General features: G+C 33.0%; 2 protein-coding genes and 1 non-coding gene across 3 annotated transcripts in view; 2 read left to right on the top strand and 1 right to left on the bottom strand.

The window, feature by feature from the left end:
• Positions 1-12,499, bottom strand: part of LOC115877061 — a 36,120-nt gene extending 23,621 nt beyond the window's left edge. The window contains exons 1-3 of the mRNA XM_030893132.1: positions 12,334-12,499; positions 6,495-6,812; positions 2,886-3,105 (exon numbers count right to left, since the gene is read on the bottom strand). Coding sequence (XP_030748992.1) covers positions 2,886-3,105; positions 6,495-6,777 — 503 coding nt within the window. The 5' untranslated portion in view covers positions 6,778-6,812; positions 12,334-12,499. The remainder of the gene's footprint in view (positions 1-2,885; positions 3,106-6,494; positions 6,813-12,333) is intronic.
• Positions 12,500-16,052: 3,553 nt separating this feature from the next.
• Positions 16,053-25,311, top strand: LOC115877060 (repressor of RNA polymerase III transcription MAF1 homolog). The gene is made up of 4 exons (XM_030893131.1): positions 16,053-16,758; positions 16,820-17,012; positions 21,177-21,454; positions 24,890-25,311. Exons 1-4 carry the CDS (start codon positions 16,622-16,624, stop codon positions 24,951-24,953), a joined length of 672 nt encoding a protein of 223 aa, XP_030748991.1. The 5' UTR covers positions 16,053-16,621; the 3' UTR covers positions 24,954-25,311.
• LOC115877257 lies at positions 18,135-18,256 on the top strand. Its single transcript, XR_004049313.1, has one exon. It is a non-coding gene; the product is annotated as a U4atac minor spliceosomal RNA (small nuclear RNA).

Raw genomic sequence — 25,311 nt, 5'->3', positions numbered from 1 at the left:
GTAAACAGGTGGTCGCAAGTCGTGAAAATGCTACTTGGGAACATAACATAAATAAACATAACATAAGTAAAAATTAAAAAATAATCATACAGAAAGTTTGAGGCTTTTTGGTTTTACCTCACTGAGTAATTGTTATCAGGTAGTAATTGTTAATTTTGAAGTTTAACTTGGATATACAGGGTGGGCCACTGAAAACTTACAATGGCTATAATTCTTAAACCAAAAAAGATATCAAAAAAATAAAAAAATACCGTTTCTATAATATCGAGGGGGAATCACATGACGTATTTTTTGAACCACCCCGACCTACCCCTTAGGCGGCACCCCTACTCACTTGAAAATCTTAAATGGCAACACCCCACTTGTGGCGCCTTTTTGGAAAGCCCATGAAAAATGCTAAACGATGATCATAAAGTTTTTAGGGTGAAATTGAAAAACTACCCCTTACACGAAAAATTAGGTGGACATTAATGAAAAAAGTGATTTTTCAGTATAAGTTACAAATTGGGACCCAGCTTAATGAGGCAAATGAGGTATTTTTCAAACCACCCCGATCCACCTCTAGGTGCCACCCACTCACTTCTAATCTCAAGATAGCGATACCCCAGTTGTGACACTTCTTTGGAAAGCTAATTGAAATTAATTGCTAAACGATGGTCATACAGCTTTCAACTTCTGTCTTCTTTCAATAATTACTGGTAAGTAGTGATAAGAAATGTAAGTTTGACAATTTGAAAGAAATTTAAAATAATAATTTATTTTAACAATTGCTCAAAATGACAGCCGTTTTGTTCCATACAAAAATACAAACGATTTTCAAATTCTTCTCTCACTTTTTGGAAAGTCTCTCTCGGAATATTTCGACATGGCTTCAGTTATCCTCTGCCGCAATTCTTGCAACGAACCTGGTTTTGTCTTGTAGACTATGGATTTATGTAACCCCACAAGAAAAAGTCTAAAGGAGTGAGATCAGGGGACCTTGTCGGCCACTCGATTGGACCCCTTCTGCCAATCCATTGCCTTGGATAATATCTATCCAACCACCGCCTTGTGACAATAGAATAATGCGGAGGGGTTCCATCTTGCTGAAAGTGTATGAGGTCTTCATTAAGAGTTAAATTTCCTTCCAAATTTCTTTGATTTTCAACCTCATTTATAATGGCTGGCTCTATCAAATTGTTCAGCATTTCCAGGTAAGCATCACCAGTCAAATTTCCGTCGATGAAAAATGGACCTATAATTTTATCGCCTAGTATTCCGCACCAAATATTAAACTTTTGGGGATGTTGGGTGTGTCCTTCAACAACCATATGCGGATTCTCATCGCTCCAGTGTCTGCAGTTCTGCTTATTCACAATTCCGTTTAAAAAAAATGAGCACTCATCACTAAAACAAATATTTTTAGTAAGTGAAGGTTTCCTTCGAATTTCCTCCGTGATTAGTTCACAGAACTGAATCCTTCTATCTGGATCATCGTCGCCAAGTTCCTGCAGAATCTTCATTTTGTAGGGATGGAATTTGTGCATTTTCAATACTCTCCTGACAGATGTTCGAGGTATACCTGTGATTGATGCCAACTGGCGTGTTGATGCTTCTGGATTGACCGATACCTGACCAATAACTTCCATCTGCATTTCTTCATTCAGTAACCTAGGCCCTATCCTTTTTTTATTTTTGACCGATCCAGTTTCTTGAAACTTTAAAATCAAATCTCTAAAATAAACGTGACTTACGTTTTTGTCCGAATTTCTCTCATTGAAAGCACGGGCCGTTCTCATATAAAAATATATATATAATATATAACTATTTGAATTCTTTCTTCCACAGTATAAACCATTTGTCTTTCAAATAAGCGAATCAAATAAACGTTTAAAATACCAGCAAATTTGCAAACGATTGAAAATCGATAGAAGACAGTGCAAAAACGCGAAGATATTCCGTTTTAAGATTCCTGTTTATTATCTACTACATTTTTTATTTTTAGCTTTAAAATGGCAATGGTTTAAAAATGGCATTGATGAGATTAGAAGTGAGGGGATGGCACCTAGGGGTGCGTCGGGGTGGTTTAAAAAATGCCTCATTTGCCTAATTTAGCTGGGTCCAAAATTTTAACTTGTGCTGAAAAAATTACTTTTTTCATTAATGTCCACCTAATTTTTCGTGTAAGGGGTAGTTTTTCAATTTCACCCTAAAAACGTTATGATCATCGTTTAGCATTTTTCATGGGCTTTCCAAAACGGCGCCACAAGTGGTGTGTTGCCATTTAAGATTTTCGAGTGAGTAGAGGTGCCGCTTAAGGGGTAGGTCGGGGCGGTTCAAAATATACGTCATATGTATTCCCCTTCGGTATCATAGAAACGGTATTTTTTATTTTTTTTTATATCTTTTTTGGTTTAAAAATTATAGCCATTGTAAGTTTTCAGTGGCCCACCCTGTAATGTCATTTAAACAGAACTTCAACGGTTTTTCTAGACGTATCTGTATCTGTATCTGTTGAAAACAAAACTAAAGTGTTCTTGAACAGTTGTATTTAGATATTTGAAAATATTTTTTTTTCTTTATTCTTTGTTTTTTTTGCTCCCGACGACGTGAAGAGATATACTTCCCGAAAGGTTGAGTATTTTTTTGTCCGTTAGGCAAATTTGTTTATTAGTAAATCATTGCTGACAAGTTGGTCTCCGTTTTATTTTATTTTGTAAATTTTCTTACAGTGGCGAAATACCCATAGAACTTTTTTGACGACATTAAATAATATTTTTCAGAATCAAAACGTTAAATATGATAGTGTACACATACTTTGACAGATAAAACGTTATGTGTAGACTGAGCTTTAGCTCTGTATAATTTTACAATTATTTTTTTACTAAACCATCCATAAGACTTACCTACGATGAACCTTTTCAGGTTCAATCTCCATAATATGAGCTCGAGTCATGAGTGGTAGGCTTTTGGAATTCTCCTCTTCTTCGATATTTTTCTTCGGTTTCAATAACGAATCTCTATTAAAGAATAAATTGTATTTTTTCCTAAGCGTCACATTTTTGTCCGATTCTCTGCGTTTGTCCCTTTGTTTTAGACGCGCCCTGTATGTATCAGTCTCGGGACCTAAGCAGTAAGAAATCAATTTAAAAAATTAATTAATAGACATAAATAGAAGAGAACACTTTCTAAATACTAACTACAAGAGGCGTATTCCATCAAAAACATAAAATGTAAAAAATGCCAGTTTTGCAACGCTGCCAGTTATTTCAATTAGTGACCGAATCAATATTGGACATCTTTCTTTCTATAATAATTATAATAACTTAACAATTGCACCCTCAACATATTCTACCGGAATTCTACTAGCGGATACAGAGGGGGGCACATGGAGCCCGGGCCCCCTAGAATCTCTAAATTGTGTTAAATATTAGGCTTTTGGGTTAAAAATGGCGCTCTAAAAATAAATTCCTGTATCCACCCTTGAATTACAATATTTTAATCTTAGGTGTACTGTTTAAACTTACTAATTAATCGAAATAGTAGATTATTCTTTTTTAATTATAGTGCTGTGCGAGAGTCAAGTCTTGTTAATTATTATAGAAGTAAATAAAGTATAAACTAATGATCATATAAATATATTAAGTACATACTTACAAAATGTTCTTATATTACCTTTTTTGAGTAAGAAGCAGTTTACATACACTATATTTACTATATTTAACCTCATTTACCATTCTGTATGTATTGATATAAGAACTAGAAGCAAAGAAAAGTTACACTAGATGAAAGAGTCATAAAAACTATAATTTGAGTTATCTGTTTCGTTTTGCCAATTGAACAAAATAATGTAAATACCAGGAATAGTTACGGGTAACCTTAATAAGTTAATTTTCGTTGACCTCTAAAGTGACGCCATCGCAAAAGTTTTAAAATTAACTTCCAATAGAATGGTTTTTTCTTAATCCAGTTAAATTGTAGTATTTTAGATTTTTAAACTTATGTGTGTTGAAAAAATATAAAAAGTGTATCTATTCTTTTATACTTTAGAATAGGTATTAACGAATATCTGTCTCATTTGGTGCGAATTTATCTCTCTATAATATATCTATAATATAATCTTTCTATGACACAATCTATTTATTTCTTGGTTTCAGCTCTATCTATGAGCCCCCACAGACGTTCAGCACAGGATTGCTGTTTATTATGGATCCGAGACAACACCCGTATCAAAGGTCTAGGGATAGACCAAGTCAAAGAGGTAGAGAAAATGAACAGAACCTCCAGTCTCCATCTTAAGGGTACCCGCCGGAGACAAGCTCCTCGACTGTGAAGGGTACGTAGGGCTAAACCCCAACCGTGGAAGGGTATACACTCTCGTAGGAGGCAGATGGGGGACTACCCCTCTACAATAGGAAGATAGGTGTTTTGAACTAGGTGAATTGTCGAATAATTGATGAAGGAAATAGACTAAGAATAGAAATAGAAAATCGGACTAAGCGATATCGATATTTTAGTGTATTAAATTAGTTTTTCTGTTTATAGTTGTAGAATAAATTAGTTTAAGTGTTTTGTCGTTGGTTTTAAATGAAGGAATCAACACAAAAGAAAAGAACGTATGTACAAAATCCCGCATAAAATGCAAAATGCAGAATGCAAAAAAACCGCCTACCAAAATCTCTGCTTTACGGTGAACTTGTATAGACGGTAAGAGGACATCAGATTGACAACTCAAAAGGCACAAGGATATTTTCTACAAAAACTTAAAAGGGATAAGCATGCAAAATCAGTGTGTTGCAGCGCACAATACAACGCAATGGAGAAGAATTTATTGTAAACTCAGTTAACAGCGACAACCAAAAAGTAAAGAGGCAATAACAAAGCAATGAGATTTTTGAATGTCCGGAGTGCAGAAGAGAGATAACATCACGTATCGGGCTTTTCAATCATAGAAAAGGTCATGAAAGTAAACGCCTTGCGTAACCATCTTCTGATGCGTGTCAAATACTCATCAGCGAGTAATGGCAGTAGTAGTAGTAAATGAAGGACCCACGGAATCCGTAACAATATTTTTGTAAACGTGCGTATGCAATGTAGAGATGAGCAAAACTTCGATTGTTCAATCGCAATTGAAACTGTGATTGCGATTTTTAAATCGCATTGGACTGTAACCTGCGATTGTGATTTTAATATTTACCAAATCAAATTATTCGTAAAAAAATGCGTTTTCCAATATTTTTCCAATGAGCCATGCTCGTTCCATTTGAGAAAATTGAGATATGTTTAAAAATACGATTTGGGCAGCTTTTAACAGGCCAAGACAAGGCGCGAAAAACAATAGATGATCAAATCTATTTTTGCAAGGCATCTTGATTAAAATTTTAACACGGCCATGATATTCTAGATTGAAATTTAACATACGATTTTATTAAGCAAAAATGTCAAAAGTTGCCACATCATATGCCATTCTATTCAGAGTGTCATTTTCTATCGAATAAAGTAAAAAAATACCGCGGGTGTCATTTAAAAATCAAAAGTTATAGTCGTTTGCGGTAAAACAGGAAGTGATTAAAAACAATCGGATAGTCAATCAATCCTAATTTATGTCATATACTAACATATTATCAAATCTCGTTTTTTATCAGAAAAAATAAAACAGTTATAGGATTGAACCACTCTTAAGAAACACCCGGTATATTATGACCTTGGTCCTAGAAAAATAATATAAAATAATATATTTACGGACCAGCCATTTAAAAAATAATAAAATAATACCTTCTCTATGAATAAATAATATCAGAGAGAAAATAGAGAACGAAGCGAAAATATAAGACAAACATGCAAGGTGGATAGCATTAATGAATGGGTATTGATTGAGCAGAAGACGCGAATAGAATGAACATATAAGCCGAATGGACGAGGGAAAAATAGTAAGGTCAGCTCGAGACAAATCACCACTGGGAAGAAGTACGGGAAGGCCAAGAAAAAAATGGTGTGATAACCTTTCCATCGATTAAAAAACTGTAGGCATGATGTAAAGAATGAATAGGCAATATGCCTATTATAGAGTAGGAAGAAGAAGAAGAGAGAAAATTCAATTGCAGTTTACTATAAAATGCTTCAATAGACCACAAAATTACATTCGCAACAATATCGTAAAACGCCAACTCCTAAAAATTCAAACTCGAATCGATAGAAACGACGATCCCAGTTTACAAAATCGCAACAAAGTCGCAAATCGCAGCTATAGTAATACTGGTTACCTAAATTGAACCTCATAAATCAGGGTCATAAATAGAAGAAATCGCAGTTTCCTATGAGAGCCAATGGCAGGTAGCGACTGTAATTTTAAAATCGCTGCGATTGAATCGTAGTTTACGATTTCTTGCTCAATGTTTAAGAAAATGAATTAGCAATCGGGTGTTAGTAAAACAAACAGTAGCTATATTATGCATCATGCGTTTATTAAACATCAAGCTGCACCTCCCCAAACTTCTCCCAAACTGGATACTGACCGATCTGGACGCACTTTTCAACAGCCCCTCGTTTCTCATACACCCCAGGCGGCACGAAGGAGAAACTGGCCACTGTCCCCGCGCTCTTGTCCGAGGACAAACTATCCAGACTACTAGAGCGCGACGTGGCCGAGTCGATCGACTCGCGCGACGACCCCGATGGCTTCAGCCATTTGAAGAAGGCGAACAGGCCGCTGTTCCTCTTGGATTTTGGATCGGCGCCAGGGCTTTGTTCCGATGGTTCTGGAACGACGACAACGGTGTCTCGGGCTGGATTACTCATGTCGGCTCGGTGGAGGTGGAGGTCGCGCCATCCGCCTGGAACAAAGAAGGAGGAGATAGGTGTTAATCACCGAGTGGAAGGAATGGGTTTGCGGAAAAAATGGTGGCTTGCGATGAAGATGTTTATATCTTTGTATACGTACGGGGTGGTCCGAACTGTATTCCGGAAACTTCGACAGTATACCGGGTGCGTCTCAAAAGTGGCTCACCCCTATAACTTTTTGATTTTTTCAGTTAAAAAACTTGATTTGGTATGTTAGTATATGACACAAATTAGGATTAATTGACGTATTAAATTGTTTTCGTTCACTTCCTGTTTCACCGGATATGACTACAACTTTTGATTTTTAAATGGCACCCCCGGTATTTTTTTACTTTATTCGATAGAAAATGACACTTTGAATAGAACGACGTCTCATATGTCAACTTTAAATTTCAATCTAGAGTGCCATGACTGTGTTAAAAACACTAATTTTTAATCAAGGAGCCTTGGAAAAATAGATTTGATCGTCTAATGGTTTTAGTGTCTCGACCTGGCCGGTTGAAAGATGCCCAAATCGTATTTTTAAACATATCTCAATTTTTTCAAATGGAACGAGGGTAGCTCATTAGCATATTTGGAAAAAGCATTTTCTCACGAATAATTTGGTACCACACACTTTTGGTATTTCGAGTCAAATTGTCGTTATGAATCGCATGTTGCAATTTCAAATAAACCATATTCGAAAATGTCAAAAGTTGACATATGATATGTCATTATATTTAGAGTGTCATTTTCTATCGAATACCTAAAGAAATAAAATACCGAGGGTACCATTTAAAAATCAAAAGTTGTAGTCATTTCCGGTGAAACAGGAAGTGACAAAAAACAATTGAATACGTCAGTCAATCCTAATTTATGTCATACACTCACACAATAAATATCAATTTTTTATCTGAAAAAATAAAAAAATTATTGGAGTGCGCCACTTTTGAGACGCACCCGGTATATTCAAATTCTCTATAAAATTTTATAAATTTTTATATCAAATACTCCAGGTATACCTAACATTAACTCGCTTTTAAGAGAAAAAATATTAAAAAAACTGCCTGTCAAAAAATGTGTATAGCCTGAACGTCAAATTTAGTGGTTACCACAGCCAATCTATTTCAAAAATTAATGTCATTTAATATTGGCCGTACCTGTCACGGACATGAGCTAGTAAAAATGTATCATATTTTTTTTCAAATGGAAATTTACTTTTTTTTATTTTACTGTTTTTTTTTAATTCGTTACTTTTTGATTATACATGTTCCTATACCTAAAATAAATCGTTTTTAAATTATTTAAAATTTAATTTTAAAACATATATTTTTTTGGTTTTTAACCAGTAGGTAGCCTATGAGTTGTCAAGCGATGTAAAACAATATATCTGGCCATCTCATATTGCGACATTTTATTAAAAAATCAGTATGTCATCAATAGTAATTTCCAAGCCAACTTTGCGCCGCTTTTTTTCGATAACATGTGTGGTACAGTACGTCTGTCCGTTCTGTAGCTACGGGGTATCCGTGTGAGGGGAAACGATATTCTCTCGATGTTTTTCGTAAAAAATTAGACGACGCGTCCCATCAATAAAAATTCGACAAATTTGCAAGTAGCCAATAAAATGAGTGGGCGGAGCGATTTGCGGTGACGTACTCGTCAAGTCGACGTATAAAATATATTGCTGTTTATTTAAATGTTTTTTGTCCGCATTCCTTTCATAGACACAGATCCAGCAGACGTACAGTACGTCTGCCCGTTCTGTAGGTACGGGGTATCCGTGAGAGGGGAAACGATATTCTCTCGATGTTTTTCGTAAAAATTAGACGACGCGTCCCATCAATAAAAATTCGACAAATTTGCAAGTGGCGAATAAAATGAGTGGGCGGAGCGATTTGCGGTGACGTACTCGTCAAGTCGACGTATAAATTATATTGCTGTTTATTTAAATGTTTTTTGTCCGCATTCCTTTCATAGACACAGATCCAGCAGACGTACAGTACGTCTGCCCGTTCTGTAGGTACGGGGTATCCGTGAGAGGGGAAACGATATTCTCTCGATGTTTTTCGTAAAAAATTAGACGACGCGTCCCATCAATAAAAATTCGACAAATTTGCAAGTGGCGAATAAAATGAGTGGGCGGAGCGATTTGCGGTGACGTACTCGTCAAGTCGACGTATAAATTATATTGCTGTTTATTTAAATGTTTTATGTCCGCATTCCTTTCATAGACACAGATCCAGCAGACGTATTTTACCTATATTAATAATATCAATTATAATATAAACCACATATATTTTTATAAATTCACTTTATAAAGTTTTAGCATCAGTATTTATATTTATAATACACGAAATTGAAATAAGTAGTTTTTTTGTTTTGGAGATAAATTGTCTGAATGTTTGACACTTTATGTCAAAATATCATAAAATCAAGAAAAATTTACGCTTTAAAACTAAATCTTAAATAACTTAAAAACCATTTATTTTATATATAGGGACATATAATCAAAAAGAAACGAATCGAAAAACCTTTTCACTAGTGTGAAATAAAAAAAATGTGTTTCAAATTGAAAAAAAATATTTATGATCTCAATTCCATGACAGCTACGGCCAATATTATAAACTAACGTGCATAGAAATCGGCCCACTGTGAACTTTTGGTTTTAACTGTGTCTTTTAGAATCTATTTATCATGGCAAGTAAAAAATATGAGCTGTTTCAAAGACAATTTAACATACTTTAATATGATCATAAATTTATTCAGGGTACTTATCGGTTATATGAGCACCAACGGGTAAACAAATAAAAGGTATTTTGTGTTGTGGTGACAATAAGAATAACAAACTTGTCAAATATTGCAATTACTATCTTTGTAATCGAAATTTTCACATTGTTCTTTTATTCTTTGATTAGTTGTGTTTCATTGTTTGATTAGTGTTTCAATTTAATGCATACATCACCGGAAAAAGCCGCCCAAATAATCGCTTTAATCGAAAATGGACTTAAACAGAAAGCTGTAGCTCGGCAATTACATATGACACGCGGAGCGGTTCGAAGAGTGTGTGAACGATATGAGGAGACTCGATCCTTTCGTAGTCGACCTGGAACTGGTAGAAGGGATATACAACGGATCGTGATGACCGCTTTATTGTGTCAACAATGTTAAGAAATCGGCGTCTTAATGCTATTCAGGTGCAACAACAGCTCCGTGAAACACGAGGAGTGACTATTAGTCAGTAGACAGTAAGACGAAGATTGAAGGAAAGTAACATGACCCCCAAAACACCCGCAATTGGTCCAAAACTTACCCAAGCTCATCGTCAAGCACGCCTGCGTTTTGCACTGGAACATCTGAATTGGACACTAGAACAATGGGAATCTGTTTTATTCTCAGATGAGACCAGGATATGCCTCTATGGTAGCGACCAAAGAAGAAAAGTGTACCGGAGGCCAGGTGAGCGATTCGCAGAATGCTGCATTGAGGAGCGGATTGCTTATGGAGGTAGTTCCTGCATGATCTGGGATGCAATTTCTATGACTGCGCGCACCGACCCAGTTTTCATCCGTTGGGGCGACCGTCGGCAGGGGAGAGGAGGTTTAACTGGTGCTAGGTATATTGAGGAGATGTTGGCAGTTCATGTGGTACCTTACGTCGACTACATTGGAAACGAATTCACTTTTATGCATGACAATGCGAAGGCACACACATCAAGAATCGTACACGATTACATTTCAGAAGTCGTATTTCGGGTTATGGAATGGCCAGCATGCAGTCCAGACTTAAACCCGATAAAACATTTATGGGATGAGCTAAAACGAAGAATTCGTGCTAGACGAAGAGCCCCAACTTCTATCCCAGAGCTCATTGTTGCAGTAGAGGAAGGCTTAACATCCCGCAAGAAACAATATCAAATTTGATCGAATCTATGCCAAATCGTATGAGAGATACTGTTAGAGCAAGAGGGGGTCATACCTATTATTGAAAATTTAGTTTAGTTACTTGTCCATAAATAAATAAATAAATAATAACATACACCTCTTAGTAATAAAAAACGATAATTTGTTTCATGCATTAATTTAATAATTTTAATTCAAAGAAACCAAAATACAAATTAATATCCCTAAACTCTTTTCAAAGAATATGAAATTGTCTTTCAAACAGCATGTATTTTTTCTTAATCTGACAAATAGATTCTAAAAATTAAATAGTTAACTTTAAAATTTTGCCTTGGGCCGATTTCTATGCACGCAAGTGTATATGACACTCGAACAATTCAATTCTTGAAATAGATAGCCACATGTCTTCTCTTATGTCACTGTGACTGTGGTAACCACCAAATTTAACGTTTAGGCTATACACATTTTTTTGACGGACAGTTTTTTTTGTCTAAAAATTTTAAATATTTCTTACTCAAAAACGGTTAATGTTAGCTGTAGAGTATTTAATATCAAAATTCATAAAATTTTACAGAGAATTTAAATATACAATAAAAATGGAGGTACCAATTTAAATTCAGAAAGTTGCTGTCAACTTGCGGTGTTTCTGGAAGTGCCGCCGTATTGAAAATATTTTTAATTGATAGATCTCCTTATGAATCACTCCGATCTAAATATTGTGGTTCTCTAGAAGCTTCTAATGCGCGCTCAGCCTGGGTCACTCTGTATATCGACGCCTTTCTTACAAAGGGGTATAACTAGCATTTCATAAATTTTACAGGATAGAAAAAAAAACGAACAAGAGTTATGTTTAAAACTGCTATAAGGTTTAAACCTAATAATTTCCTAACTCTTATTAATTCATGTATGTCACAGACAAAGTAAATAATGTTCCTGTAGTCCATTGTCTAAATTCTTAAACAGTAGTGCAATAGAAAACCAACAATAAGATTCTCGAAAATCACTAAAAAGGGATACCATTTTATTTTCATATTCTGTTTCGAAACATTCTGGCATTCAATTAAAACAAAAAGATATTAAAAACATCTAAAATAGTTTTTGGTCAGAAATATCCATTGATGAAATGTTGGCGTAATATTTTATTTTAAGTAACCTTAATACTAAAAATAAATGCATCAAAATTTCTAGCATTTTTTTTAATATAATCCAATTCAAAAATTTACTTTAAAACCAAGACATTTTAGAAATATTACTGACATGTACGCCTAAAATACTGAATTAACTCTAATATTTGAGTTTATGTTCAAGTTAATTAGTCAGAAATTAATCCAAAAAGACGTTTTCAAAGTAAACAAAAACACTTTGAAGATTTATAGTTCTGGAATCATTCCGTCTTGATCTTTTTCTCCACACAGGATACTTATTTTTAACGCTAACTTATATCCTTTTAATGGTTTCCTAATATATCATCGAGTTCAGCAATACATCCACTAACGCACATGGATGGTTCTAGTGAGTTTTAGGTTACAATATAATATATATCTCTCAGATTTATTAATAGAATTATATATAGCTTGCAGTGTGCATCTAACATACAAAGAAAATCAGTTTTGTGTAAAAAGACGCAACTTACCATTATAAGAAGAGTTTTAACAGTTTTAATCACTTTATTTGCACGCACTACACCCGCCCCCGACGCACCATAAATGCATTTTCACTTGTTTTACGCGTTATTTTCGAAAATAATTCGATTTTCACCCAAGGCACACCGAGATTTTTTGGCTGAGGTACAGCGGCGCGCGGCGTCCAAAATCGACGCTAGTCGTTGTTGGATGCTAATTTTAAACGAAAGATTGGATTCATTTAAAGGAAAATTTCCCCCTAGTAATGTGTCTTTCTTTATTGTTTTATGAGCCTAAGACAAAGAGCTGTATAGTCTAAACGAACCTTCAATTGTTTCGTTTTTCGTAACGACTTTTATTTTCCTGTGTCAAATAGTCCGGATGTCAAATTTTGTTCGTTTATTTTTCTAACGATATAGTTAGAATTTTTACTATTTATTTTCTCTGAAAATTTGATTTTTAGTTTTAGTATATTGTTCTATGTTTTTTTAATATAGATTTCATATACAGGGTGGCGCACCTCATGGCAATGTGCATAATTTAAAATTATTTTGAAATATGCAGGGCGTTTTAGAACTCAGATCCATACCAAACTTACTTACTTATACTTTTTCTTGTGGAACACTCGGTATTTTATTTCATTTTTCAATTCTTGGACGTAAAAAAAGCATTTATTTGAAGGGTTAAATATGTTTTAAAACTTTCTTTTTTGCGATTTTAAAGATATTTAAATATGCATGCTGCAATAGAAAATAGTATCAACACCCTGTACAGGGTGGGTCAAATTCGACGCTTTTAAATGGAAACACCCTTTTCTATAAGAGATGGACAAAAACTAATATCGGTGTCTGGAGCTCAATTTTTGCAAAAACCATGATGGTGAAAACCGCAAATCGATATCTGTTACCGTTTTGGAGTTACGGGGTGTTTTTAAAAAATATGCATTTTTAACAAATCGCTGTAACTTTTTTGCTATGGAAAATTTTGTATTTTTATGAAAACATTTCCAAAGCACCTTTTTACGTAGAATTTAATGGTTTAGGTATAATTTTTTTAAAATTAATAATTTAAGAATTATCAACAGAAAATTTGATTTTTTATATGGGACACCCTGTATATTTTTAATTTATAGGAAAAAATTTAAAATTACCTTTTCAAAAATATAACACACTTGATATTTTGCTCGATTCCTCTTCGAGATATAGAGTATATAAAAATTCGCCCGCTTTAAATAAGTAGGCTTTGAACGGCACAGGCTGTAATGCAAAAAAATTCTAGCTGTGAGCATCAATTAAAACGAAAATAATATTCGCTATGAGAGATGCAGAATTTTATAACAATTTAAAATATATTTAACCAACATCAACACATTTAAACTATATCTAATAACAATAAAAATAAATAATAAACTGACTAAATAAGCTATGAGATTTTGCTACAAGTGTTCGACATATCGACCGTCTTCTGTTATGGACAGACGGGACAGTTTTTGAACATTTCTCGCGGAATTCATTAACTCAGAGGGGGTGAAAGATACCCTCTCGTAACTTCTATACGTATATACACGGAAGAATGAGGGACCTTTATTCTTCTGCAAATATATCCATAGGATTAGATCCATGGACACTAAGTCAGGCGGCCTCGACGGCCAACGGCTGGGATCTTGGTTAACTATTCAAATATTCTTGAAATTGGCTGCAAAAATTTGCTGATAACTTCAGCGTTCAGAGGCGGTGCGTCGTCTTGCTGCAAAAATATGTTTTTGAGTTCCATTAAGGGAATATCATCAATAAGGGGTCCAAAACCTACTAGTTAAAAGTGGCGAACTTTTAAAAACTCTGTATTTCAAAGGGGATTATAATAAAATATCAAGTGTGCTATATTTTTGGAAAGGTAATTTTAAATTCTTTTCAGTTAATTCAAAATATAGAGGGTGTCCCAAATAAAAAATCATTTTTTCTGTTGATAACTCTTAAATTATTAATTTTAAAAACATTATACTTAAACCATTAAATTCTACGTAAAAATATGCTTTAGAATTTTCCATAGCAAAAAAGTTACAGCGATTTGTTAAAAATGCACATTTTCGAAAAACACCCCGTAACTCCGAAACGGTAACAGATATTGACGTGCGATTTTCACCATCATGTTTTTGATGAAAATTGAGCTCCAGACACCGATATTAGTTTTCACCTATCTCCTATAGAAAAGGGTGTTTCCATTTAAAAGCGTCGAATTTGACCCAACCTGTACATTACTTTACAGAATTAATTTTTGTGCTGAATTTAAAGGTAGAGAAATAAACTTTACTGAAAAATTTACTTGTTTTCTTAAATGTATACAGGGGTACCCAAATGTTTTCCATAAGAATAAATTCCGTAAGAAAAAATATAACTTTGGTATGCGTCTTAGTTCTGACTTCTGACACACCCTGTATATTTCAAAATAAGTTTAAATTATCCGCATTGCCTCCCCACATATACTCATAAACTATTTTGTTTCTACAGCTTTCCGTTTTCGTATAATCAACCGAGGCGAATGAGGTGCGCCACCCTGTATAGCATTTGTACAGACAATTTATTTCAAACTGAAGACAAATTCAAATAGGTTTATATATTACCTGAAACTATTTTTTAATGTTTTATTTCTATAATTAAAAAATATGAAAACGATTAGCAAATTTAAATATTTATAAACCACTTCCTACAAAATTATCTAAACAAACAAAATTTCTGTGGCTGAAAGCAAAAGTGTTACATTTTGTAATTAAACTTATCACTCATCTATGAAATCACTTTTATGCAGTGTTTATTGATAGTTCCTAACAACGTTAATAGCTATAAATTTTCAAACCAAACGCGCGCGAATTTTGTAAAATACTGCTATTTTAAATTTGATCCTGGCGCATTCGCCATTTTATGAACGATTTATAATTATTGATATTTTAAAGATTTTAATTGAATTTTACATTATTCTTCTATACTTTTAGTTATATATCAATAATATATGGTTTAAAAAAATAATGGAATGAAAAAACAAATATCCGGTAGGTATAGATAATTAAAAAAAATCCATAAAAATGAGTATAAATCAAAATTATATATATAATTCTTTATTGTTTTCTACTGTTTATAAATTACAGAAATGATTGCTCGTATTTATCGAGCTATATTTATACGCTCTAAACCAGTTTTTCCTTTGCAAACTTATTTATAGGTACTTAGTCGCAGTTAAAACCGTGCAATACACAGAATCTAATATTTGCATTTAAATATTAAACAACATTTAATTAAATATTATAAAAAACAGTAAAAAAGAAAGTTTCTAAATCGTATACGTCACAGAAAAATCATGTAACGAACAAAGAACATCGATTTTTTTTATTACAGTTTATTATACAAAAATAACAGCCTTCCCCCCCTCTAGATTTCAAAACCTTCCATTTTCAAACCAAGCTCCCATATGTGACGACATATTCCAATGTTGCCGATAGCAAATATTCATATCAATTTGCTAGGAAAATCTATTTTTAGTCTAGATTTGAACGCAGTTTAATTAACTTTACTAAAGCACATAATTAATTAATTTCCCAAATATGTTAAAATTATAGTAAAATATTTATTATGATTACAAGATAATTGTGAGAACCAAATAATTTAATATTATTAATATAGACTTTTTGACAAGGACTCAGATTAAATCTGGCAACGCTGTTGTTTATTGTGATTATCGAAGCGTCAAGGAGAGTGTTAAACAAATTTTTTCTTTGTGTTTTTTCCCGAAAAAACTCCCAAAAAGGCCCAAATATTTTATTTTTTTTATTTAATGTTAGTGTTCTCCTAGTGAAAATGATGTGCTTATCGGAACATTCTGAACAGTAGCATTCGTGGTTTGTGTGTTTTCGACATTTTTCCGAAGTAGCACAAAAGTGGACTAGCCCGACCTTTTGGAAATCGTCCTTGATAGTGAATTTCGCGGAAAACTCTGCTAAGTTTAAAAACTGTCGTACACAGGACGCTATTTTCTTTTTATTTTTTACAATTACTGTAATGTGCCCAAACCACTACGACAAAAATTCCGTCAACTCTTTGCTGTCCCAGAATAATTTGATCAATTCCAAAAGAAAAGGTATCTTCATACACCCGACAGCAATGTTTAAAAACTTTTTTAATAGTGCTTACACAAATCCGTGTAGTCGTTAAGGTTCTTCGCCAGTAATTAGGGTTTTAAGGGTGAATTTTGTTTCAAATAAAATTGTGATATTAATACGTTATTATTGGTAATATATCCGGCGAAACAATGAAATTGCTGGAGAGTACAACGTTTGAAGTGATAAACAATGCTTTGCAAATACAAACAGGAGACAGTAAAATTGTAGGTCGCATCGAGAGTTATTCTTGTAAGATGGCCGGAGGGGACAAGGCCCTATATAAAAGGTTTGTTATTGTTTACGGCATTTTAAAGTACTTTAAATTCAAAATAACTTTCTATCAACAGATTTAATGCTGAAGGAATCAACCCAAATGATTTACAAGCCTTGTCGCCTCCTCAGACAGTAACAGAATATAGCAGAAGCATTTCTGGAGATGAGGATGGTCCACTGTGCGATACAATCAGTCGAAAGACTTTGTTCAATTTAATTGCTACATTGAATTCTTCATTTCCAGACTATGATTTCATGGATGTAAAGGTAAGTGTGTTTATTTTTCTTATTTATATATTTACAATATATTGTAACTATATAAGTGATAGAGAATTAATTTTTATGAGAATTTTGTAACTGTCAAAATAATTATATTGTTTTATTTTATTAGGAGTGAAAATGACACTTTTTGTGGTGTGACATTTGACATTCCAGCCAAGGCACAAAAAATCATTCTTACTCCGAATTGAACATGCTATTTTTTTTCAAACGTCACAAATAATTTTTTAAACAATTTCATACATTGCAAATTATATAGAAATATTTAAAAGTAATACCTTGTAAGTAATTATACATATATCGAGAAACTATAGTTACGCTCGTTGAATTTGACACTTTATGTCAGTTTAATAATATATTTTTGACTTTTGTGCTTAGGCGTAAAAGTGGTTCACACCTAGGCGTTAGAATGACGTTTTTATATTGTCAATCACCTTGCAAAAATTAATACATTTGTGACGTTTGAAAAAAGCCCTTATTAGGTTGTGTTTTGTTTATTTTTCTTTTGTATATAAGTACAATATAAACAAAAAGTTTTATCAAGTCAAGTGTGCATTGTATGATAATAGTTAAACTATTTTTATGTGAGATTACATCAAAAAATTTTATCTGTCAAAATAAAAGCCTGCTTGATTATACGGTAAACACTAAACATTTACTTGACCTTTAAAATTAGATAATAGAGTAGGTTTGCCTGGGCTAGGTTATTGCAAGGCCAAGCATATTGGCAATGATCTTAAAAAATATTTAAAAATAACTTTGTTTGACAATTGATGATTTTTAAAGTAGTGCTAATGATTATAAACATTTTTTAAAATAAATTGTGGATTATTCTTTTAATAAAAAAAAACGGCGTCAAAGCTGGCTTAGAAATAAAGATTACTGTTGTTTTATATGTAAAATTATATGAGGAATATATTATCTATCTTCCCAGACGCCTTGACGCGTTTTTTTTTTGATCATACAGTACATTTAAAGTGCATTAAAGGAAATTTCGTAATTATAGTTCTTAAAATTGCATCTACCCATATTCAGGTGGCGCCACTGCCTACCACTAGCTTATATATTTCGTTAACAGCTTGAAGACGTTCATTTTGAAGGCTCTCATCGTCCTTCCTTGTCTAGGGGAGCGAAATGTTCAATGATCGTCTAGTGAGAACATTTTTGCTGACACCCTATATATGAATTTACCGCACCCGCTGCGCAAAGACGCGAGTGCAATTTTTGGAGGCACCCTCTTACTTTAAAGAGGGTCATTTATTCATCATTAATAAAATACAGGGAGGTTCAAAAAACATGTGCCAGTGCCACATCCGTGGGAAGATGCATAAAATAATAAATACAAGAAGAAGTGTCAAGTCAATGTTAAATTATGGAAACAGCGTGGCTGCCTGGGTAACTAATTTTCAGATATGGCGACTGGGACATTTGACATGACATAGACATGACAATTTCAATTTTATGAAATTTATTTCCGTTTCCGGTTTTTAATGGCGGGCTGTTCAGGAGGTTTAAATGAGGGTTAATATACTTTTTACTCTTTCTAGTAGTAAATAATACAACAAAATTACTCAAAAATATTTATTTGGAATTTAGAACAATGAAATATGCAAATCAACACAATTAAAGAGCTATAATCCAATAAACTACTGTATCAATATCAAATATTTAAATAATATCAGAGATGCTGTGTTAAAGCGAATTAGTAAAGTAACAGTGCATTGACTTACAGAAACTTGAAGATAAATAAATGTTTTCACAGCTTCACGGACATAAAACTAAATAACTGGAAGCAGGAAAAAGGCAACCGGAACCCACACAAAACCTGGAATCAAAAAAAATATGTAAAAAATATAAATATAGGTACATAAGACTTTTGTGAATTAAATCAAACAGGACTTGAATGTAAATAAAATGAATAAAAAATATAATACATATACATCTAATACCTCATTTGTATTTTAAAAATAATCTACATACATAGATTTATAGCATTATTGCTATGAAAATACATAATAGGTACCTATGTAATATGTAATTACGCATATCTGTTCATCTTGTAGAAAATTAATGTAGGCTAATAATACTTCAATAATCATAATTTACCTTGTATAACTTGCTTTCAGTTGCTCAAAATCACCGATCAGTCTTTAAAGTAGAGATACGGAAAAATCCTTGGCAAAGAATATCCCAAGATCCTTGGGTTTAAAGCTAAAAAAATATAAAAACAGTTAATATATTACCTATTTTTACATATAATATGGCCCATACCTACTACACGCAGAAACGTCGATTTCATCATTTTCTTCATGTAATTAATATCATATATACTTTATTAAAGTGTTAACAAGGAACTTTATATCAAAAAACATCTTTGTACTTATAAATTTCAGCCGAAATATCAGAAACAAACTTCCAATCAAATCTAAACGGCAAAAATTAAAATGGCGCCCGACCTTGCCAGAGGCATCGGGAGCTGACGCTGACACACAGACAAAAGACAAAAGAACAGGACGCCGACGTGCATAAAAATGTTCCGTAGCAGAAATTGACAGAAATCATATAGAAATATTCAGATTTTTGTCTAGGACAGTCTAGAAGGCCATGCTTTCTGCCTGGGTAGAACCGCGCCACAACGGTTTCCAATTTTCCAGTTTACTGTCACCCCCCTGGGAAGATGTCTCACGTAAAAATAAGATTTATTTTTTATAGCAACATGAGTCCGATTCTGCATTGTTTCGTAGCTACAGGGTGTTCCCTCTTACTTTAAAGAGGGTCATTTATTCATCATTAATAAAATACAGGGTGGTTCAAAAAACGTGCCACACGCCACACCCGTGGAAAGATGTCTCACGAGTTCGATTCTGCATTGTTTCGTAGCTACAGGGTGTTAAAGTTTTATTTTTTTTTTTCGATTTATTATAGTTTTCTTCTAAGAGCTTTTTTTTAACGATTCAAATGAAATTTGGAGGATAAAAATTACTATAAGTGCTACATATTTTAATGCTAAAAAAGTGTCGACAGATGTACCAGGGACGTGCATATGGGTTTCCAATCTGGGGGAATATTTTTCAAAAAAAAATATGTACGCCACTGACTTCATTCTATGGGTATATCGATAAATGAGGTCTAAATTATAAGAAAATGCATTTTCTACGAAAACTTGAACAGATAGGTAAAAATTGGTATAATACAATTTGATATACAATTACATTAAGCATCTGATTCTCGTACAATATACGGGGTGTTCCGTTTAAATTAAACAAGTTATTGACGTTTAAAGGTGAAAGTGCGGTAAACTTTAAACATTTAAAAAATACAACTTTTATATTTTTTATTTATTTGTGACACTCCGTACCTTTTGAAAATTATTTTAAACTAGCGTGTACCCGCGACGTCGTTCGCGTCGAATTAATAATTTGTAATGGTGATGATAAAGCAAAGCAAGAATTTCCATTAACTTAACTGGATAAAATTTTCTCACGTTTATGTCAGCATGAGAAAAAACAATATGACGATATTATTATATTTTGGTAGTTACTAAATATGAAAGATAAAAATTATTTTATGAAATATTTTATGAAACACCCTGTATAAATTTTTAAAAAACCTTAACATATGTAAAACAACAAAATAAAATATACGTGTTTAAGAGTTTTTCCGAAAAACTCGCCGGTTTTTAAATAAAAAATATTTTAATATTTGAGGGATAGGTTCACCCCCTTAGAATTCGAGTTTCGAAAAATCCCTTCTTATCGAACCTCTACACCCTAAAGTCAATCTGTTTACCAAAAATCAGCTTTTTACGTCAAGCGCTTTAAGCAGGATCGTGATTAATCAATGACCAGATTTTTCGAAACACCCTGTATACATTTTTAAAAAAATTTAAAATATGTAAAAAAAAACAAAATAAAATGTACGTGTTTAAGCGTTTTTTCGGAAACTTGACCGTTTTTTAAATAAAAAAATATTGTAATATTTGAGGGGTGGTTTCACTCCCTTGGAACTGGAATTTCGAAAAATTCCTTCTTATCGAACCCCTAAACCCCCTAGAATCAACCTGTATGCCAAAATTGAGCTTCTTACGTTGTGTGGTTTGAGCAGGATCGTGATTAATCAGTGACCTTAGTTTTTAAATGTACCCATTTTCAGAGCCACGAATTCAGCAAAGAACCCTCCCTCCAATGGGTAACCAACGCTATCGACTCCAATCTGACAGCGACAGCGGGAGACATTTATCGATCGCTCCGTCCAGCCCTATGGTCCGCTATCGACAATGAAATCTCTTTGGAGAACTGCGACATCTACTCGTACAATCCGGACCTGGCCTCCGACCCTTTCGGCGAAGACGGGTGCCTCTGGAGCTTTAACTATTTCCTGTACAACAAGAAACTGAAAAGGATCGTTTTTTTCACGTGCAGGGCTAGCAAGTAAGTGACTTTTTAAACCACATGAAAAAAAAAAAAATCGTTACTTTTTTCTTCAAAGGCGAATATCTCCAACAACAAAAAAACGCTATTAAGATGAATAAAAACAAACTATCGATAAAGGATGCACCTTGATGATACACAGGTTTTTTAATTCCTTACTATGTTAAACTGTTCTACAGCAATCTACAGCACAGAATATACCAAGAAAAAGAAAGGAAAGTGCCTTACTAAAAAATGGTTCCATTTTAGTGGCGCCATCTATTGAGAGGGTCTGAATTTAAATACGCTTATTTATGTAATTTCACTTGAAACTGTCATTTTAAATATGAAAACCAGAGAATAGGTACATTAAAGAAATGCTAACTTCATGTTAAAAAATGGAAACAGACGCCACCTGGTGTCGCCTGGCAGTACTAGCTAAATTGAGGGGAATTGGAGGGGCGGGGCTTAAAAGAGGGGAAATTTTTAAAAAAATATTTTTAGAAGTATCACTGACTTACTGTTTAAAGTTAATAAACATATTTTTTATTACTTTAATATAATTTAATGTATTAAAAAATATGTCTATTAACTTTACACAGCAAATCAATGATATTATTAAAGACTTATTATTTTCAGAGAAAATTCATAGTAAATAAATTACACATTAGTAAACAATATCATTTATTTTTTAGAGCTGCGATTTATATTACAATAATATTGAAATATATATATTTTTTTAACAATGAAAAGAATATCCCGGAACCTGAAAAAAGAAAGATGATCGATTAATGACTTAAATTAGTTCAAAATACATTTTGCAAATAACTAGTGAATTGGAAAGATAAACATACTATTAAAAGACATTTTAGTAGTATGTTATCATCTATTTACTGATAATACATTACATAAGTATATAATAAGTAAATAACATGCATAAGGCACTATGATACAACTACCTGTATCATGATAACACACTAATATGACAAAAAATATATGCTAATTTAAATTCCTTTAATGATCTAATGAAACACTATCTAGCCTCAATGCATGCCATTCCAAAGGCAAAAAAAACTGTTATACCAAATAAATATAAGCTGAATAAAACATAAACCAAGCCAACGAAAGTATTTAAATAATATAAAACATAATCAAAATCATTTTTCATCATAAATTATAGAGGTACTTACGTGTTTTGATATTATTATCAGGAAATAATACGTTTAGTTAAACAGGTACGCTGCCAGGCAAGTTCTATCGGCGGGTCTTTGCAAGAGTTGAAATCTAAAAATACAAAAATACGTTTACATCTTAGTTGTATTTACGAATAAAGTATTTGTGTGTAATTTCTGACTTACCAGTTAATTGAATAATCGCATTAAATACATCCAAATGGTAATTTAATATTGTAAAAAAGCAAAATTGTTTTAAATCACTTGCCAGGACAGCCCGGCCAGCTTCTTTGTTGACAAAATGGCCGCGGTATCATGATTTAAGCAATGTGAGTGACAAAGAAAGCCAATGCCTGGCAGATGTTGCTTTCTTTGTCGTTGGTCCTGGCACGTTTAAATTTGACTGTTACCTGTTTTCCCATACAAGTGACACCCCCGTGATGAAAACCATCATATAAGCTATTTTTTTACACAATATTAACAAATCTAATGCAAAGCTTTACTATGTGTTGTGTAAAATAAAATGTAATGGAGTAAATATAAATAGGTACTTAAATGATGGCAAAAATAAAAAACTTACATTATATTTTTAGGGCCACAAACAAAAAGAATTGTCTAATTAAAACAGATCTAACAGAAATTATACCATAGATAAATGAAACAAGTTTAGATTGGAAAGTGTCCATAAGGACAATGTAAACACTATTTGGCGCTATTCTTGCAACGGTCGCGACCCAAAGCTTTTGAACATTTCGGAGCTGGTCGGCTTTTTTCGGAATTATATCGCCAAATATAATTTATTCAAATTTATTATTATTTTCTTATAATTTTATAAATAAAATACAGTCTGTTGCACACAAGAAACTTTATTTTATATAAGGACATGTTCGAAATACCTATGAAACTTTGGAAACCGACGTTATGCAACGATCCACGATGGTTTTTGCAGTTCACAGCACAGCTTTTTAAGTTTTTTATGCCACTTTTTCACAATTAACACGGGTTTGAGGAAATAAAACTTAAATTATACTCACAAGATAACAATAATTACTTTGAAAATAGACGCTTTAAACACTTTTCGGAATTTTTTCAATGAGAGCGGTTTAGATTTTTGATTTTGACAAGAGAAAATTTTTCTGTTTTTGTTTGCGGTTGTTCTTCGGTCGCCAACCAAAACAATTTCGCGATCCAAAATTTTGACGGGCATTCCAATCTAAATGTATTTCCTTTATCTATGAATTATACTTTGAAAATCGTTTTCATAATCATTTGATTATTATGATTGGCGCTATGGCAACGACAATATTTTTTGAGAATTTGACAATAATATGACGATGGCCGTTGGAAACTATGGAAACTACAAAAAAATTCTGATTTAACGCCATCTGGCAATAAGTAGTAGCAACTTCTTAACCTAAAAATTAATTGCACTATCGCCTTGCGCCTGAGGCTGGAACTATTTTATTTGAAATTTCCGTGGAAACGGTGGAACCGCTTTTACTATTTCACCATAGATAAATGCAACAAGTTTAGATTGGAAAGCCCGTAAAAATTTTAGGCCGCGAAATTATTTTGGGTCGCGACCGTTATACGCGATCTGGCGCTGCTATAGCGGTTGCTAAGAACAACGGCAAACAAAAACAGAAATAATTTTCTCTTGTCAAAGTCAGAATCTTCAAAAATCATAATAATCCTTCAAAATTTAAACATGATCTAAACCGCTCTCATTAAAGAAATTCCGAAAAGTGTTTATAGCGTCCATTTTCAAAGTAATTATTGCTATCTTGTGAGTTTAATTCAAGTTTTATTTACTCCGACCGGTGATAATTGTGAAAAAGTGGCATTAGAAACTTAAAAAGCTGTGCTGTGAACTGTGAACTGCAAAAACCATCGTGAATCGTGGCATAACGTCGGTTTCCAATGTTTCATAGGTGTTTCATACATGCGTCCTTATATAAAAATGTAATAAATAATATAATAATAAATGCGTCCTTATATAAAATAAAGTTTCTTGTATGCAACACACTGTATTTTATTTATAAAATTAAACGAAAATAACAATAAATTTGAACAAACAATATTTGACGATATAATTCCGGTAAAAGCCGAACCGCTCCGAAATTTTCAAAAGTTTTGGGTCGCGACCGTTGCAAGAATAGCGCCAAATAGTGTTTACATTGTCCTTATGGGCACTTTCCAATCTAAACTTGTTTCATTTATCTATGTATTTCACTTTCCTGCCCCTGATTTACAGTTAATTATAGTTGATTTTTCTCTATTTCAGTCCAAGCTACGCCATAGATTCTGGTTTCGGAAGCGATTTTGTAATGGATGAGGATGAAGCTTAATTTTTAAATAATCACAAACACAGTTCGTACCTAATAGTAGTGGTTCTTTCAAAGAACATTGAAAAATTTGCTTGGTTTTCACTCCTAGTCGTACAAAAATTCAATGCTTTAATTACTTTATATTTTAGTTGATAGATTTATAACACCTGCTGTGATACAGAGAATGTTTTGAATCTATTATATTATGATACATAACTCATTAAATTAGAAAATTTCAGATTATACATATATCATAAAAATTATTTAATAAAAATTACACAAAACACACATATAATAAAGTGTAAAAATCATACCAAATAAACTTTTAGTCACGTGATTAAGCTTGGCCGGCACAGCGTTGCCCAGTTTTACATATTTT

This window comes from Sitophilus oryzae, unplaced genomic scaffold (assembly GCF_002938485.1).
Source record: "Sitophilus oryzae breed Bouriz unplaced genomic scaffold, Soryzae_2.0 scaffold_1442_pilon_pilon, whole genome shotgun sequence".
NCBI classification, from domain to species: Eukaryota; Metazoa; Arthropoda; class Insecta; order Coleoptera; family Curculionidae; genus Sitophilus; species Sitophilus oryzae.
This window is presented reverse-complemented; position numbering and strand designations above follow the sequence as displayed.